Genomic DNA, 19,614 nt, shown 5'->3' on the forward strand with positions numbered 1-19,614 from the left:
TGCCTGTCCCCAGCTTGACCATGTGAATAAGAATCAGTGTGAGGAGACTGTCAAGCCCTATGTCCCATGCTCAGTATGAATCATTACAGAACATACACTCAGGAAATTTCCTGATCCCAGGATGGCATATTCTGCTCTTCCAGGGTTCCAGATACACAACATTATGATACCCTTGGTCCCAGGAACCTGTCTTTCCCATGAGTGCTTCTCTTTTGCTGGAGTGTACTCTACCCCTAGCTAGGCCTACATGACCAACTTGCCTTCTAGACCTCCCAGAGCCCTAAGAGCACCTTGCAGGGTGCTGGTCACTCCACAGTACATTTACAGCCTTGTCTATCCTGGCGAGAATAAGCTTCCTGGTATACCCTCCCTTCTTACTCATCTTGGTGGCCTTTAAGTCAATATTTGTATATCAAGACTCAACAGTATATCATTAAGGCAAATATGTACTGAGAATAGAAATTGAATCCAGTAATATAATTTATAAAGTAAGATCTCAAGTTCCTTTTTATCCTTTCCGTTGCTCTGTTTTTTAAGCAGACTTTGTGTATTTGATTAATGTTATTTTCTTTGAGTGTCATTCACTTGATCATGCTCAATATGAAAATGAATATTTTTATCTCTGTCATTGTATAAGAGAAGTACAGCTTATCAGCCTCAAAAGAGAATTGTTTGACTTCAACCTACACACTCCAGTGGAGTCTCCATGGGGTTCCACATGTTAACAGGTAGCATTTTCGTCCTGGAAATGGTTTCTGAGAGGTCCTTTTTCATGAGCCATATGTGTAACTTGCTGCATGAATGTGGAAAGCTATAGGTTCTGTGGTTTACCACTGTCTGAGTTTTAGCTAGAACTTACAGAAAACTTTCTAAAATTACTATTTTTATATTTAAATAAAGGTAAGTATCAACACTATTGTGTAGGAGTCTGAATTCTGTGAAGTACTTCAAGATGGTAAAGATTCTTTAATCCATTTTTATGTCATAACTAACAAATTTATTTACACTAAGCACCTATGCAATTAATTTTGTATGTTCTACAGTTACCACAAGGATTTCCAGGAAGGATAGCCTATAGGAGAAAGTCCAAAGTGCACTGTTTACAGAGGTGGGATGCTGAGGGGCCTGCAGAGTACAGGGACACTGAACCTGACGGTGTGTGTGGGCGCAGGGAGGGGCCAGATGCTACAGGAGGCTGGAGGTTTCTTCCTGCTGAGCAGATGTCAAGTCTGGGAACACAGGTCCCCCTCTGGGTTGCTTAGTATGCATCTGCTGTTTTTCTTGATTCTGTGAGATGACTGGATTTCTAAGATGTTCCACATAAGCACAGCCAGACTCTAGCCAGTAAAGACCAATCTTGTTCACAAGCTGATCACAGTAGGAAAGAGCTGAGCACCCTCTGATTTCCACACAGGGCAGGTGATGATGTTTTGTAGAAGAAAAGTAGGTGGAGTACACAGGGCTCTGAAGCGTTGAGCCGTGAGGACTGACAGCTCCTAGGCTCTCACTATCACACTAGCATAGCTCCCACTGTTGCTTGTGGCTCTTGCGCTTGGATCTAAGTTAAAGTAAAACCTAAAATTTGACTTCTCAATCCTTGAGCCACCCTGTTCCTCACTGGAGAAGGCCAGTGCTTTCTAGAGTCACTCAAATCAGAGGGTAGACGAGTGCGGCAGATGTGAAGTTTGGGTGACAGGTGAGGGGATTTGTGAGGAGGGACAGTTGCTGAGGCATACGAGTGGGACTCAGGACCACAGGAAGATGAGACAGTGTCTGAGCATTGCAGCAGCTGCAACTCTGTCCAGTCATGTCTGCTGAATGCACCTTGCCTGGCATCCAGGGCAGGACCTTACAGGGACTGTAGCAGGTACCTGGACATTAGCTGTGGCTCAGCCTGCAGAGTCTTTCCCATATACACTGTGCCTAGTGACCAAGCAGTCACCCCAGACATCAATGGTATGTCCCCCACAGCTACCTAGTCACTGTCCTCACCTGCGGAGAACTGACTTCGATTAGAAATCAAACCTGGTTCCTCTTTAGGCTTCCAGAGCTATGTGGCCCAGCCAGATTATAATGCAACATTTACAGAGGTACCATAGTTCACAAGCTGAATTCTTTCCACAATTCTGTTTGCAAACTAAATTGGACAAGAATCAAATCACATTTCCCTGTAAGCTCAACATTGAGCCTAAACACTGAATTTGATTCAGTTCTTATCCAGTTTGGTTTAGGATCAGAACTGTGGAAAGAATTCAGTTCATGAACTGAGGTACCACATAGAGAATTACGGAAAATATTTTTTTTAAATTATGAATAAAACATTTTTATCAGATTGGGAACTAGGACAGAATCAGATCAACCTTTTCATGGTCAGTGTCTTTTCCCACATGGAAATGTTATATGTAACTATCTGAATTAAGTATTTTTTGGTATGTAAATTCCAAAAAAGTAGTTACTAGGGCTTTATCTGTAATTTACACAGTGTATCTTTTTTTGGGAAACTTACAGTTTAGGAGAGAAAGTGACATCACAGACTGATTTGGAACTTACGCCACAACCCTCTAACATCTTATTTTGATAATGCTTCTCATGGCCTGTGTTTTTTATTAGATCTGAGAATGCTGTCCTAGCCAGCTCCCTCTGTCAGGACCTGGAAGAGACTACAGGTTTGCAACTGTGAGATATGTCAGTGTTAAGGAGTTCTCCATAACACTTTTTAAAGATAGTGAAGTAGCCTTATTAGGACCATCTGATAGGTACAGGGACCAGGGAAATAGGGAATAGGTTCAGCTCAATACAGTGTGGGCAGGAAGGAAGAGTGTTACCAGGGAGCAGGTTGGGGTGACTGGAAAAGTACTCAGGGAGGCACCAATGAGGGAGATACTGGGGGACCTAGCAGGAGAGGGCAGTGTGGCCAGATGTTCCATGGAGTTGGTGGGGATGAGGAAGTAGATCAGGATTTCAGGCTAACAGCTATAGAGGGTCACTAAATGTCAAGGGGGAGAGTACTGGCCAAAATGACTTGACAGAGTTATTGCCAAGACTAGATTTTACAAGGATTTGCACTGAAGGGCCTGGGAAGGCGCTCAGGAACCTGTCTGCAGTTGGGTCACACACAGAATCTTTGTCAGTAGGCCTCTGTCCACTCAGATGTAAATGTCACTTCAGTATAAAGAATGTTTTCTGGTTTGGAAGGAACTGAGCAATGTGACAGAAGTATCCCTGTACCTGCAGATAGACCAATTCTGTGGAAGCTGTTTATGTGGCCGTGGGAAGCATGGCTTTGCCACTGTGTTCACATTCTCCTGGAGTTACTACCCTCACAGTCTTTCTACAACTTCAGTACCAAAGAAGCCTGGCTCTTTGATCGCATAAAGGAAAATCATTTATTTTCTCATTTGTCAAATACGTGTGTCTCACAGTACCTGCAGGCATGTGGTTTTAAGTGAGACAGAACGTGCTGTTTTCCTGTGCGAGCTCAGGAGTAACAACTTTCTTACCTTGCTTCGTGTTCTGAAAGCTCGGAAGCTCAGGACCTAGGATGGAGCTGCTGTAGTGGCTTGCTGAAGGTGGGAAAGCGGGCCCAGCTGCTCTGTGCCTGTGCCCTGTGACAGCAGAGGACAGCAGAGACCCAGGCGCTACAGATGGGACCTTTTGAATGGCTCTATGAGGTTCAGTTTAATGTGCAGTTGGTAAACATACTCTGAGGGTGTCCTCAGAGCAATGAACAAATCCTTCCTACACTTCCCTGTACCCGTGAAGGTGGCTGCCCTAGTCTGCCCTCCCAGCAGGCCTGCTATGCACTCTGTTTCTGTGATCTACTCATGGGTCCTGGAGCTTTATTGTTTGTATACTTTTTGGGGACGCAATCTGGGGTGTTCTCTCACTGTCTAGTTTTTGGGCTCTGCCCAGCAATATGTAGCTAGCACTTTCTTCTATTGTTGGCAGTGCCACCATTGCACATACTTATACCTCTGGCCGTTACTGGGGAGGTTGCTGTGATTCCTTTGGATTTTCTGTGGTCCAGCAATGTTATCTATGGCTGATTCTCACACAGTATCTCTCTCAGCTCTTGTGTTTTGTTTTATTTTGTTTCATTTTGTGGTAGAAGGAATTGAAACAAGGACATTTGCATTGAGCTATGTCCCCAATTCTTTTTATTTCACACAGAATCTCACTTAGTCAGCTAAGTTGCCCAGGCTGGGCTCAAACTTGTGATCCTCCTGCCTCAGTCTTCCAGGGTGCTTGTATGACAGGCATACACCACCACACCCAACCTCTTGCAACATTTGCCACTGCTCAGCCATAGGACAGAGCTGACCACAATGATGGCCACAGTACCATTGTCCTTTGCAGTTGGGAGTCTTCAGTTCTCACTGGTGTGCATGATAATAACCTTGGGCTTATGCAGGATCGCTACATTAGATGTAGAGTTTTCCTTTCTGCTTCTAGTTGGTTATGAGATTTTATCTTATGTTGGTATCAAAATCAGCCAAATACTTTGTATCATTGGAATCTATTTATTGCTATTTTGAAGTTTTTGTAGCAGTGTTTGAGAGGCATCTCTTCCTTGTAATGTCTTCTTCAGTCTTTAGAAGGAAGGGCAAGCTGTAACTGGTCAATGTTTTTTCTATTCTCTGGAAATATTTTTATATGATGAATGTTAGTTTTCAACCTGATGTTCTTTTGTGAGATTTTTTTTGTTTTGTTGAAACAGGATATGCTGTGTAGCCCAAGCTGGCCTTGAACTCATGGTAATCCTCCTGTTTCAGCTTCCTGAGCAGCTGGGATTACAGGGTATTTGCCATAACACCTAGCAGTGCTGTTAATTTTCATTGAAGATTCAGTTTTTAAATCCAGGCAAGGTAGTGTATACCTATAATCCCAGCTGCTCAGAAGCTGAAGCAGGAAAATTGGAAGTTCGGGGCCAGCCTGAGCAACTTAATAAGACCTTGTCTAAATTTAAAAACAAAAAGGGCTGTAGAAGTAACGCTACCCTCTGGGTTCAATTCCCAGCCTCTAAAATGATTTAATTTTTAAAATATGTATAGGAAATGTTAAGTTTTGTTTCTTCAAGTGACCATTTGCTAAATTGCAGTTTCTTAGACGTCTTCGTTTCCTCCAGATTACCTACTGTGTTTGAGCAGAGTACTTTAAAGTGTCTTTTGTTAGCTTTTTGATTTCTGAGGACACACATGCCCTTGTGTCCTGGGCTACTGATGTTGGTAGTTTTTCCTTTCTCTTTCTGTCCTTAACCAATCTCACAGTTTGTCCAATTTCTTTCTGCAGTGCCCTTACTTGTTGATTTCTCTGTTACATTATTTTCTGTTCTTGTCTTTATTATTTTTCTCCTTCTAACTGTTGGGTTAAATTTGCTGTTTTCTAGCTTCTTAAGATAAATGCCTACATCATAGATTTTTAGCCTTTATTCTCCCTTGATATATTCAAGGTTAAAAATTTCCATCTGAATGGGACATAGTGAAAGACCATAAATTTTGAGATATCATAATCTCATGAAACTTAAAATAATATTTTATTTATTATAGAAGCAGTACGTCCTTAATGCCCTCAACTTAGAAATAAGACAGGCACAGTAGAAGCAGCAATCATCAATGCTTACCTCACCCAGCAGTGACCATACGGTGTCCTAGGATGTGAACTTGCAGGGCTCATTTCAAATGAATATTAAGCTATCCTTTTTGAATCCTGCACATACTAATAAGGTAGATATGAGACCTCTGACTCTGTTGCTCTCCATTCTGTCCTCTCTGTCTCTCTGCCTCATTTTAGTACTATCTCCTCCATTATAGATCCCTGCCTAAGTCAATACACAGCTAGACATCTAGCACTTTACTGGCCTGAAGGCCTGACAGCCTACCTATATTTCAACCTACACAGTATAGAAGTACAAAACCATGTCTACCTTCTGCTGGCCTATCTAGAGTACTTGGTGTTCACTGAGGCTAAGTCCAGTGTTGAGGAGGACTGGATGGGTACATATGGGTGTGTAAGGAGGGGCCAGGCTCTGCCATATAGAAAGCGCTCCATGGTTTAGTACTAGACTGGGAAGAAAACAATAGATAAAAACCATACATTTGGATGGAATGTTGCCTGGGAATATTTTACGAAAGAGAAAAGTATTCTTGACTGGGGGTTCTCCAAAATGCAGTGCAGTGTCAAATCCCAGTCTTACAATGAACTCAGGTAAAACCGATGTCAGCTTCACAATGAGCTCCAGAACTACCATCATTTCTGGAGATGAGGCCAGCTCCAGCTCAACTGCACTACCAGGTCCCTATTGATATCCAAGTCTAGTATTTGCAGCTTTACTACAGGCTCACATTGGAGCTAACACTGGTTTCAAACTGCAGTACATCCAGTCCCAGCACCAGCTCTAAAACTAGCTATAACACTAGAGCTATCTGTAGTGCAAGTGCCAGCTCCAAGCCAGACTAGTCCTGCCTCCAGTACTACATAATGTATTGCGAGTACAGCAAAGAATACCCTACTCCCCACGGCCAGTGCCCCTCAGTTTGTTAGTTGCCCAGAAAATAGTTCCAGTTCCAGTTTCTGTTACTTTTGCTTCTTAGAAACAGCTGGTCACTGTGATTCATATTATAAACAACCAATCCCCAATTAACAAGCTATTCTGCCTCTGTACTTCCTACTTGCTTATCCCATAAAAGTGCTAGACCACCAGAGATCAGGTCCTGATATTTTGGGAATGATCCTGATCAGTGCCCATCAATGTAAAATAAATCTGCCTCAAAAAAAAAAAAAAAGTAGATAAATGCTTTGTTTTAGAACTGTTTTTACTACCTTTTTATTCATTAAAAAATAAAAAGACATCAGTGAGGATAATGTTTTTCTCTTGTTAAACTGGACCGGAAAATAATTGTTATTCAGTTTTCAAGTGGGTATAAGACTACTAAGATTTTCTGTTTCTTCTTGGAATCATTTGATAAATTGTATTTTTCTCAGAAGTGGCCATGTCTTGAGCATGAATATTTTATAGACTTGTTCAAGAATCAGCTGTTCAGAAAGATTTGGAATCAGCATTGGTCTGACCTTAGCGGGACCCGGTTATTGAGTCATGCTTACAAATGAAATGGAAAATTACAGTATTCAAAAATCTAGCAGGGATTTAGGAAAGTGATAAAACATACTAATTATGGGCTAGACCATAATCTATGTCATGATTTTGTGAGGATTAGTTTTGGCTTTATGCCAAGTTTGAGGTAGCAGTAGATTTCATAGATACAGTTACTAAGTGTATCAGGAGAAAACTGAGAACTCTCATTCAAAAATAGCAGTGAAACTGTTCACCATTCCCAAAACACAGTAGCTAATCTGACAATGGCACAAAGCCTGGGGAGGAGATTCAGGGGTTTATGTCATATAAGAGAGATAAGATCTGATGACGGTTAGAGCAGAGACTATTCTGTGTGTTTTCACACTCAATGGGAGTTGGACTGCATGCACAGACACATTGTGTACAGGCAAGGGAAGAACCCTGGACTCCATGGACAGCACTATTGAGGTTATTAAGAAAACTTAAGTGGGATGTGAAACTGTTTTTGAAGAACTAACTATGGAAGACAGATTAGGCACTTTCTGATTTCACAGGCAGATTAAAGCCCTTGAATAGAAGTTTCAGGAAAAGAGGTTTTTTTTTTTATTCTGTATAATAACATCTGGTCTTTATAGAGTATTTCACAAGTTTCATATACATTACTTAATCTTCATTGCTCTTAAGAATCTGTGATAGGGTCTTGTACAATTGAGGAAAACTGAACAAGAATTTCCTAAAAATGTGAATTGTCTGATAACCAATCACAGTGAGACATGGCAGCCAGTTTTGCAGATGTAGATCTACCCAGGCAGGGCCTGGAGAGATGTGAGCCATGGTGACAGAAGGACCATGTGTGGATATGGTCTCTATGCTTGGTAACCTTCAAGGGTGTGCAGGCCTGGCTACGTGCAGCGTGGGATTTCACATTTTTTCTCAATCTCTACATGCACTTTCAAGTGCTCGTGCTTTGTTTTCCTTTGTATAATGGCACCCACTTAATATTTTGAAAAATAACCAAGTATAGTAATCAGGTATGCCCAATGTCCATTACTTATTGGAGACCTTCCTTATCACATCGTAGGACTGATGCACAGGGCATTTCTGCTCTCTATCAGCACTACTAGCCACTGATTTTGTTTCCTCCCTGCTCTCTCCCCTGTCCACCTCTCTGTGCTGTGCAACTCCCTCCAGCACAGAAGGCTCACCTGTGAGATCTCCTGCCAGTCAGTGGCAGACAGTGGCAGTTAGAAGTCCGCTGTACTAGGAGTGTTTACACCAGGGAAATTGACAAGAGGTACAACTCAGGACTTTTCTACCCAATTAGCTGTCCATTAACCATTTACCAACACACCGCTGACCTGTTTCATTTATGTACCAACTTCCCCTAACCCAGAGCCCAGACTCAGTCTTCATTTCAAAATGTGACCTGTTGTTCAGATGGGCAAGGCCTCATTATTTATATTTTATCCTTACAAGAAACTCCTAAAAGGTTCTAAAATGAATGTAAGCAATGTAAGAATTCATGGGTTTACTCCAGGGCCATAGGATGAAATTTTACGTCCTCCATAGCAGCTCATGCTCTTAAAAATACACTAGATATCAGAATTGTATCAACTCTGTGTACACACATCTTTTTGGAGAAAAAAAAGATACGTTGCTAATTTATGTTATGGTTCATCCCAGCATCCTTGGTACTGTAATTACTGTGAAAGAAAGTTGAAAATCACTGATGTAAATAGTTTAGATTCCTTTTACATATAGCTGTCAAGTCCTGAGGAAAATTTATTTATCCTAATGTGTTTGTTATGGTCCCATTATACTAAAAATTGTTGCATTTTAATTTTTTTGACAGATCAAGATCCTCATGATCAACGAAAGAAAAAAATTAGAAAGCGTAAACTGAAGAAAAAAATTAAAAATTCCAATAATGTTCATGTAAAACAAGCAGAATCAGAGCAACAGAGCCTTTTACAAGCAAAATTACAGTCGCAGCATACAGATGGCCTCACAATAAGCAAAAACAAGAAAAGGAAGCTGAAAAAGAAACAGCAAATTAGAAAGAAAAGAGCCGCTGGCTTAGGGACCAAGGCCTCCAGTGCCAGCTTTACATACCAGCCTAAGGAGAGTGGCAGTGACCAGGAAGATATGCCCAGGGCTGCTAGAAATAGAGTCCCCAAGGCCATGGAGGAGGCCACAGGGGATGCCAGCTCAAAGGATGACACAGCCCCCACCCAGGAAGACATGGAGATCACTGACAGGAAGGTTGATGGCATCCTGAACTTTCTGAAGTCAACCCAAGAAATGTATTTCTGTGATGGTAGGTTTTGTTCTAGTTTTCCTTTGTATAATGGCATCCACTTAATATTTTGAAAAATAACCAAGTATAGTAAAATATTTAAAGATTTACTATATAAAGCATATAATATATTCAAAGTAAATAATGAGTTCTGAGGTTAAATCAGAATATTAGTTTGTTTCCACCAAAGAGCTTATGCTATGTTTCCTTGGTAAACATGGGTTTGGGCTCAGTGAGCATTTTTGAGTAACTATTCGTATTGATATAGGATATGATCCAAATATGAATAGATATATCCTCATGGATGAGTATGCACAATTATATAACTCTATATTAGCAACCAACCAAAGAAAGCAAATAGTCACCAGGAGCTGGCATGGTTGAAGCCCAGGACACTCCAAACTACCACTTTCCCTATTTCAATGCTATTTAGGACAGACAGCCAGGGATTCTCGTGTCAGCAAGATGTTTGACAGTGCTCTTATGAATAACATTTAAGACATTAAATGGAATTTCTAGATCTGAAAATTACATAACTGAAACTTAGAACATAAGCTTAAACAGCATATTAGATTCAACATAAAAGAGAATTAACAACTGAGAAAACAGATCAAAGAAAGTTCCCAAGATGAAGGGTGGAAAGAAAACGAAAAACGAAGAAAAGAGCCTGTCCCAGTAGAGACAGCGAGCAGTTCTGCCACCTGCGGGACTGGAGTCCAAGGTGCAGGACCAGGGGCCGAGCAGGGGCTGTTCCTGAAGAGATGATAAGAGAAAGGGTTGTGAATGATGGAGGACAGTCTCAGCTTTCAAAGGCTTTGTGAACTAAATCAGCTTAAAATGAACACTACCACACTTAAGCATACTCTAGTTATTAAACTGTGGAGAAGCATCTTAAAAGTAGTCAAAGAAATAATACCTATCTTATAAGGCCAGTACTGTACCTAGACTTTCAGTAGAGAAAGGAGAATCTAGGAGCTTGCTTGCCTGGCTTTCCTTTTTTTGTCCTAAATGCCTCAGCAGTCTTGCTTTGTTTTTGAAAGATACATGACATGAATGTAGCAAATGTGTCATTGTCAGATTTATCCTGCTGCTGTCCATGACTCTGAGTCATATGTCATACTTGGAAGGGGTTTTAAATGACAGACCTAAAATTAAAAAACCTTAAAGGCATATACTGAGTTTCCATTGTTCACACAGTGGCATTCTGCTGTCACGTTTGCTTGTCAGAGGTCTCTGGTTCTCTCTCAGTTGTCTTGTTCTAAGTGGAATGAATGTCTGAGTCTTCTCTAGGAAATGAAAATCTATGTTTAGCTTAAAAAAGTGAAACCAAAACTGCATTTCTAAGTGATGCTGACTTCTGTTAGGTGTCTCCAAAGACACGGATTCGGCTATCCAAGTGGAAACTGCTGAAGAGCTGCTCCACTGTCTTGAGTCTCACTGCATGCCTCCCTCGGATGTGCTCATTGTGGACCATATGAAAACACTGCTACATCTGCATGACACGACAAGACTGCAGCGGGCCCTGGAGCTGCTCCCGGAGCACTGCACAATGCCTCTCGGTGAGTACCACACGTGCACTCGTCACACCACCTCACACGTGCTGGTCATGTTTTGAAAGAGTAAGTTATCATGGTAACGCTTCTAATGATTACTTCCCCAGTATTTGTTGGATTCCCAGTTATGGTATGCTAGGGCCAAATGCGTGCTTGCCATGTAGTGCCATGTGTGGGGACACATAGAATCCTGCAGCCGCTGCCGGCAGAGTATGTACTGTCCCACAGGAAGTACTGGGCAAGTTTCACTTGAGTGAATGAATGAGAAGGAGCTGCTGCTGGCTGTAAGAAGCTCTTGGATATATGACACAGGCCTCTATATTCAGAGACTTCATTGTGCTGTGAAGGGCCAACATTCACATTCTAAAAGATAAAACTAAGTCAAGAAACAGTGAAACAGTGGGTGTGCACTGGGAGAGCAAATAAGTAAACAGTAGAGACAGTGAGCATTTGATTTGTAAGCAGGGAGGTTATCATGGGTTGCATGTGCAGGGGAATTATTGCATGTATATGGAGGAGAGGGGTGTCTCTCACTCATCTGGGATGCTAGCATACAACATGGAGGCAGATAGATGAAGGCTCTACCCACAGAAGCGAGTGTAGAGACAAAATGAGCCAGAGAGCAAGTGAAATATTTAAGAGGTCTTGTGAGTATGAGGCTAGGAAAAGAGTGAGGAGCAGGTGCAAGGTGTTCTTGCAGCCAAGTGTGACCTTTCTGACACAGCAATGACCCATGAGTCAACAGCAGAAGACAATACTATGGAGGTGCTCCAAGAGCCATGGCACCCTGTGGGCTTTTATTCAGAGAAGTGGGAAGCTCCTGGCAGGCTCACTGCAGTCAGTAGGTCTCTGGGCTTCTATATCAAGACCAGAGCAGATGGAAACTTACATATGAACCTGACTTCTGTAAAGTCAGTTCCCTTTCAGCATACAATAGAGTTGGTCTTAAAGCTTTTCTGTGTCAAGCTACTTTGTCAAATAAAATCTAATAAATGAGGAAGCTTTGTGTTCAAGCCCTGGATCTATCTATTGACTATTTAGCCTACATAACTCTTTGGAAACTACCTGGTAGTTCTATCTCTCGTCTTTATAGGACTAGCACTTAAAATTAGGTACAAAGTATTTTCTGCTTGTCTCATTTTTTTCTTCACTGGCCCAGGAATATTTTTACTAAATCATAGATACTTCCTTTGAGTAGGATGTAGACATCTTCACAAGTGCTGGGATCATGCTGAGCTCAGGAACAGTATAAGTCTCACATTCTCCTGTTTCCTTGAGTCACCAGTGAGCGTGCTACAGGCCAGAACTGTCACTTGATGCATTGCTCTCACATGCAGGCACTGAGAGGTGCTGTAGAAATTATCCCATCTGTGAGGAGAGGAGACTCGCAGATGTCAGGCACCTGCTCTGGGCAGAAGAGCACTGGTCTTGGAAGGATCTTGAAGTGCCTTCTGTGGAATGGGTGGAAGGTGAGACCTCTCTCTCCATAGCACCCCATCTCTGGATCTGACCTGGTTTAGATGTGGAACATCTGTATCAGAGTAGTGAACCAACTCCGTGGCCAGGCTGACATATGACTGGACTGGGAGGTATCTTCCCTTGCCTCTGCTCATAGGCTTGGTGTGTACTCTATGACTAACGACTAGAGAAACAACAGGTGCTTTATGAACTAGATCCTAGAGTTTTCCCCTGTTGTAAAGCTTATATTTGAGGAGAACTGAATTCATGGCTACCGTGCTTCTCCAGGAGGTCATGGGAGGGCTGATGGGTGATGTCTGGCTCTTGTCCTGGTGCAGCAGTGGCCTCATGAAAGCCAAATGCTGTTTAACCTGTCACATCTCACTTAGAGTCTAACCATCTTCCAATTGTCTGCCTTTGACATGAAATTTTATTTCCCCTTAATTTCAATCTGAAAGCTTTCTTTCAGATCAGATTTGAAATCTGCAGTTTTGACCTGTGATTTTATAATGTTCAGGCCCGATAGAACTTCAGGGCCCAGATAAACTACAGATATTCTGAATTGCCCTACTATTTTGTCATATTTGTAATGTGATGAATGGTTAACAAGTTGTGTTGTATGACTATTGACATCATTTTTATACTAAGATTGCATTGTGTAAAAACATAACTGTGTAACCTCATCCACCTTATTTATCAGATCTGGCACCATGTGACTTCTGGGTCCTCTCCAAGGTCAGAATGACTGGAAGATTAACATTTTGAGTCAATTTAGGACATTGGGACAGCCAGGACAGTACAACCGAAGATACTTGCAAAAGGGTGCATGCAGATCTACTTCAGAAAGTGGCAAGAATAATGGGAGAAGTGTATTTGAAATCAGTGGAGTATTTTAAGGGACTTTAATGGCAACATGTCTTTTAAAATACATTTAATGTAAACATTCGCTGTGTTTGTTGATCATATGCCATATTTCAGGGTTTACTTTGAGCCCAAAGACTAATATCTACAAAATAGTACTTTCTGACTTATTTTTTGTCATTGTTTTTATTTTTTGCTTTCCAGACTACGCCAGAGTAATCTCTGCCTTCTTTAACTACTGGATTACACATGTCCTACCTGAGAAAAACAGTGAATAAAACCAGTATGTCTTTTTAAGAAGAATTAATATTTTCAAGAAAATGTAAATGACAAAGTTGACTGAGGGTTCATTCTTAAATACAAAGAAGATTAAATTCCTAATATTTTCTTTGTAACTCTAATCCTGGAGACTTTGAAGACACTTCTGCCATATAACTTATTCCTGTGTTTGTACATAATGGGTAAGATTATGAGACTTTAAACATCTGAGACTGTAAATGAGAAATGGGATAAAATTGAAAATTTCACTTATTTGCAATTGCATGTCTTGAATTACTACATAAAACTTGATTGGTTTTCTAATTCCTGTAAAACACTGAAAAGGGACACAGTATTAAACTATATAGTTGTTTTAGTCATTTTTTTCAAAATGCATAACACCTAAAACTTAAAGGAGGTATTTATTTTAGTTCATATGTCAGTCCATCGTCAGCTGACTCTAACAAAGAAACAGAATGGCAGAGGGCTTGGCAGAGGAGTAGCTGTTCACCTCATGACAGCCAGGAAACGAAGAGACAAAGGAGGAACGGGAATGAGATAAACTCTATTGAGTCGTGCTCTCAATTACCCACCTTTTCCTACCAGGCTTCACTTCCTGAGAGCAAGTCAGTGGTAAGCCTCCGTCATCCAGTCACCTCCCAAAAGTCCCGCCTATGCACTAGCACATAAGATTTTAGGGGAAAGTCTGGACATAAATGATAACAATAGGTTATATAATTAAAGTTGTTGGTTTTTTTAGTTGTTACTTGTTTTTAATCAAGTTTTAAATCACTTTGAGTCTGAAAATCTTAAGGATTCCTTATGAGTATTAAAAACCTCAAGTTAAATTAATTTGATTATAACTGAATGTATTTTATTATCTCCTCTACCTTGAAAATAATGTCAAAAGCCTGTTTTTCCCATTTTCGCTTTCCTATTTTAGCTTTGCCTATTTTTAGTATGCCTAACTAAAACTTATCAGTTCATTAGAATGTTTTAGGTCATTGACTCAATCCATGAAAAAAGTAACTTTATGGTAATAAAGTATATGCTACACAGCATTTACCCCCATTTTTAAATGTACTGTTGGATATTTGGTGGCATTAATTCCCTTTGCTAGACCAGCAGTCCTCATCACCATTCATTCCTTTCTGTGGCTGAAGACGGTTCCTCATTGCACATGTGAAGCATGTTTTATGTGTCTGTCCGTCTATTGCTGGACTTGGATTGTCTTCCGTTTTGCCTAACATGAACAGTTGTAGGAACATGTATGCATTTGTGTGCATTCTTCTGAGGAGCACAGTTGCTTATCGGATGGTAACTATGTTTAACTTTTGGAGAAACTTCGAGGTTGTTTTCCCATGATGGACATTCTCATTATCAGTGGATGAGGGTGTTAGTCTCCCGCACCCTGCCTAGCACTTATGATTTTCCATTTTCTTGCTAATAGCCATCCTGACAGGTATGAGGTCGTATCCCTTGATAGTTTTCATTTTTGTTTCCCTAATGACTAATGATGTTGGGCATCTTTTTATGTGCTGTTGGTGATCTGTGTTTTTGGAGAAATGGGGAGAAATGTATGTTCCAGTCATTGCCTATTTGTGAATTAGGTTGTTTGGCTTTTAGTATTATTGTATATGTTTTTTATATATTCTAGTTTTTAATTCTTCATCAGATAAATGATTTGGAAATAGTTATCCCATTTCTGAGGCTTGCATTTTTATTCCTTTGATATGCTGAATTTTTAAATTTCTATGAATTTCAACTTCTCTATTTTCTCCGTTTTTGCCTGTGTTTCTAGTATCTAAGAAATCACCACAAACTCAATATTGTAAATATTTTACCTTGTCTTTTCTCCTTAGAGCTTTAACTCTTACATTTAACTCTTAGTTTGACTCATTTTGACTTTACTTTTGTATATGATGTACTTAAAGGGCTATCTTTTTCTTTGTATGTAGGCATCCAGCTTTCCAGCACCATGGGTTAAAGAGACTGTTCCCAGTATATGTCCTTTTGTCAGAAATTAATTAACAGTATATATTAGGGCTCTTCTGAAATTAAGACATGTAACCCCTCCAACTTCTTCCTTTTTTTTTTTTTTTTTTCGTATGTGTGTGTGGTACTGGGGATCAAACTCATTACCTTATGCTTGCCAGGCAGGCACTTATGCCACTAGCTAAATCTCTGGCCTCCAACTTGTTCTTTTGTAAGACTGTTTTGCTATTCAAGAACCCTTGAGGTTCCATATAAATTTAGTCTGGGCTTTTTCTGTTGGTGCAAATAATACTTTTTTTTGGATTCTTGTATGAATGGCATCACTTGCCCTCAGAAGTAAATCCGGAATGACATCTTCCACCTCTCTGAACTGAGTCAGGGATGGAATCTTTGGACCATTGCACTTTGCTCCATGCACAGTCAAAAAGTGAGGACAGGTCTTAGATTTGATCTTATAATCAATCTGCACTCATCTGCCTGTGAAGACTGGTGATCAGCTGTGTCCTACAGAAATAGCTTGAGGCATGAATGCTGAGCAGACTCAAAGGTGTAGCCACGGCACTTTTACAACTGCTGAATCCATCTGAGCCCAGCCAGCTAAAACTCAGAGCCTGTGTATGAAAGGAGAAGACAGGATATCCTGGTGTCATTGCTGCCAGGTCTCCAACAGAAGTCACTTACACTATGTAGAACCTTTTGAAAACAAATGGTTCTGAAGATGGGTCCTTTTGTGACCATGACCAAGTCATACCGCCCAGCTTAGCTAGAATTGGTGATTGGTCACACGTAGGCCTTGACACCAGGACAGGTCCTAGAAAATCAGTTAATGGCAAATAAAGTACATGTTATCAGCAGGTTCATGTCATGAAGACAGGACGCCTGCCTCTACCAAATGTGATACTCAGAGGAAAGGCTACTGAGAAGAATGCTGTAGAGCATTATTACTGTTCCATGTTTTGGCAGCCTTGGAGGAGATGATGTCATCTGCTGCAGTATGCTACCCATCCTGCCTCTTCCTCCTCTAACCCTTTTCCAATGAGTGAGGAATTACTGCCACAAGGATGCTGGTCCTAGTCTGTCTCCCTTCAGTGACACTGATGCCTATTTTCTTCCTCCACAAACTTCAGTGGCCTCACCGGCCATGAGCTGTCAATGTACAAAGTGAAACCTACCATTTAAAGAACCTTTTCGATATGTGTTTGCCAATATGAAAATAAATATTGACAGACTCATAATCTTAATTCTGAACATGTAACATGTATCTTGTAAGTATGAACCATTACATCTTTAAAATGCCCTGTGAATAACTGCTGTTTTAGGAGCAGGGAATTCTAATTTACGGACCCTTTACTTGATTTCACAGAAATTCCTATGACTATGTCTGTGGATTCTTCTATATCCGTTCACCTGACACTAAAAGTACAGAGGAATAGGAACATTATTGAGATGGTAGGAAAATCAGTATTCACTAGTTTTGTGTATCATTCTAATTCCAAAAAGAAAAACATGTCTTCTAGAAAACAAAACAAGTGAATCTTGTCTCTGCTGTGTCAACATAAACATGATGATCTGTTTAGCCCTGTTGCAATTGAAAATGAAGTTGCTGAGTTCGATCCCTGGTACCGATAAAAACGAAAAAGACAAAAAAAAAAAAAAAAAAGAAAATGAAGTTGCATACTATTTAGGTCAATTTATCTTCTACAGTGGTGCAAAATATGCATGCAACCATGTAATTTATTTACTCTGAACCTCAAGTTTTAAGACAAAGAGAGCTGTTGGTTCTCCTGGAGAAGCTTTGGTCTTCACATTGAGCATTGCTTCCTGGCTCCGGAGGGGAAGACATGTGCTGCTTGGTCTCCAGGATGAACTCGTCACGCTGCTTCCTGGCATGTACCTGACTGTGCTTGTCGAAGGAGGAGCTCAGGGCCTCCGTGTCGCTGAGGACAGCTGTGGTGCCTTTCAGGCTAGCCCTGCTCCTTGTTGTGAGTGTGACTTCTCGGCTCCAGCGTAGAACCCTCATCCCACTAGCACAGACCCTTTATCCTGCTGGCATAGACTTTCTGGCTTCCACCACTGACCTTTGGGTCTTCCTGGCACAGATCCATAAAAGAAACTGGCGTGAGTCCTTCTTGTGGGCTCTGGACTTCCAGTTGGACTCGTGGAGGCATTGTCCTGAGCTCTGGGTTTTTATCTAGACTCATGTGGGACATTGCCGTGGGGTTTAGGCTCTTGACTAAATAATCTATGTCTTTGGTGTTGCAGATAGATTTCCTGCATTTCCCCGTGTTAACTTCTGGTGACCATTATAAAAATATTATAAACTCCATGTCCTAATCCTAGTTGTTCTCTGTGTACAACCCCTGACTACAACAACTTCTAAGCCAGCAGAACATAAGGTCATGGGGACAGAAAGCAAATATTTTGTTACAGGATCACTTGGGGTAATGGTGAATGGTACCATCCCTACTTCAACCCCTTGATTCCTGGACTCCTGAATCCTGGCTACATAGTCCATATAGCTGATGCTGACTCAAAGCAGATACAGTCTTTGAAGTACCTTACCCTACCCCTTAAATCCATTGCCACCCAGCTGGTGCTGTAACTGTGTCTTCAGAAGACCATTCTACCTTTATGTCAGCCCAGCTACTTCTGGTTTGTCAATCTAGCCACTTACCATGGAGGAATATAGTAAGATCAGTAAATGCCATGAGCATGAGCACATTGCCTCACTCCTTTGACTGTAAAATGTGTTCCTTGGTCAGAGGCAGTGCTATGTGGAATTCCATGATGGTAGATAAGGCATTCTGTAGTTTAGGCAGAAGCATTATGTGCAGTGAAGGCAGATTCATATGCAAAATAAATGTCTATGTCACTGAGGACAAAGCACAGTCCCATGATGAAAGTGGTCCAATATAATCAACCTCCCACCAGGTCACAGGTGTTCCACCCAAGGGAATGGTGCCATATCAGAGGCTCAGTGTTAGTCTCTGCTGTTGGCACATTAGGCATTTAGTGATGGCCATAGTCAGATCAGCTTTGGTGAGTGGAAGTCTGTGTTGCTGAGCCCATGCATATCCTTCATCCCTGTGACCATGGCCAGTCTGTTCATAGGCCCATTGGGCAATGACAGGGATAGCTGAAAACGGAGATGGCCACTATCCAAAGAAAGCATCATCTTGTCCACTTGATTATTAAAGACCTTTTCTGCTGATATCTTTTGCTGAGGGTTTACATGGGAAACAAATGTTTTTATATCTTTTGCCCATATGGAGAGGCCTATCCACATACCTCTTTCCTGAATATCTTTGTCATCAGTTTTCCAATTATGTTCCTGCATAATGTGCAGAACCATCCATAAGCCAGGCTCGAGCGTTCTTTTCCTCTGATAGTTGATTATATGGCACACCCCACCTCTGGTATCAATTTTGTAGTCAGGGTCACCAAGGAAAACAACTTAATACAGGACACATAATTTATAGAAGTATTTTATAAATGTCACCCAAAGAGTCAAAATACAAAAAAAAAAAAAGTGCAGGAAATCTGTCCACACATGAAGACCCAAAGAATCCATCTAGGACCCTGGATCCTAGATGTCCTGCATGAGTCCAGCTGTCCTAGCAGTGTCCTGCATGAGTCCAGCTGAAGACCTAGAGCCCATAACAGTGTCTCATGCAAATCTGTTTCACAGATCTACACTGGGAAAGCTCAAAGATCAGTGATAGAAGTTAGAAAGTCTATGGCAGCAGAATGAAAGATCTGTGCCAGAGGCTGAGGAATCTGCATTGGAGCCAGGAAGAACTCCTGAAAAGTACCATAGCCATCTTCAGCAGCGATGAGAACAGCCAAGTTCATAGCAGGAAGCCAGCATGACAAGCTTCTCCAGGAAATTGAGCAGCACACTAGCTTCACCCCTGGAGGCAGGAAGTGATGCTCAAAGTAAGGACCAGACCTTCCCCAAAGTGAACTACAACCATTCTCAGCATCAACAAGGTCCTGAACTCTTCTGATGATGAGCACAGCCAAATTCAGATCAGGAAAGAAATTCTAACAAGCTCCTCCAACAGGACCAACAGCACAAGGAGAGCCAACAACAATACTTTTTCCTCTCTTGTTCTCCTTTT

The 19,614-nt window shown here is 41.2% G+C and overlaps 1 protein-coding gene across 1 annotated transcript in view; it reads left to right on the plus strand.

Annotated features, from left to right (window-relative positions):
* Positions 1–17,819, plus strand: part of Erich1 (glutamate rich 1) — a 60,280-nt gene extending 42,461 nt beyond the window's left edge. Inside the window, exons 4-6 of the mRNA XM_003479713.5 lie at positions 8,925–9,389; positions 10,733–10,927; positions 13,445–17,819. Coding sequence (XP_003479761.2) covers positions 8,925–9,389; positions 10,733–10,927; positions 13,445–13,518 — 734 coding nt within the window. The 3' untranslated portion in view covers positions 13,519–17,819. The remainder of the gene's footprint in view (positions 1–8,924; positions 9,390–10,732; positions 10,928–13,444) is intronic.
* Positions 17,820–19,614: the final 1,795 nt, after the last annotated feature.

This window comes from Cavia porcellus, unplaced genomic scaffold, assembly GCF_034190915.1.
Source record: "Cavia porcellus strain 051 isolate PalLab524CR breed Dunkin Hartley unplaced genomic scaffold, mCavPor4.1 scaffold_24, whole genome shotgun sequence".
Lineage (NCBI taxonomy): Eukaryota > Metazoa > Chordata > Mammalia > Rodentia > Caviidae > Cavia > Cavia porcellus.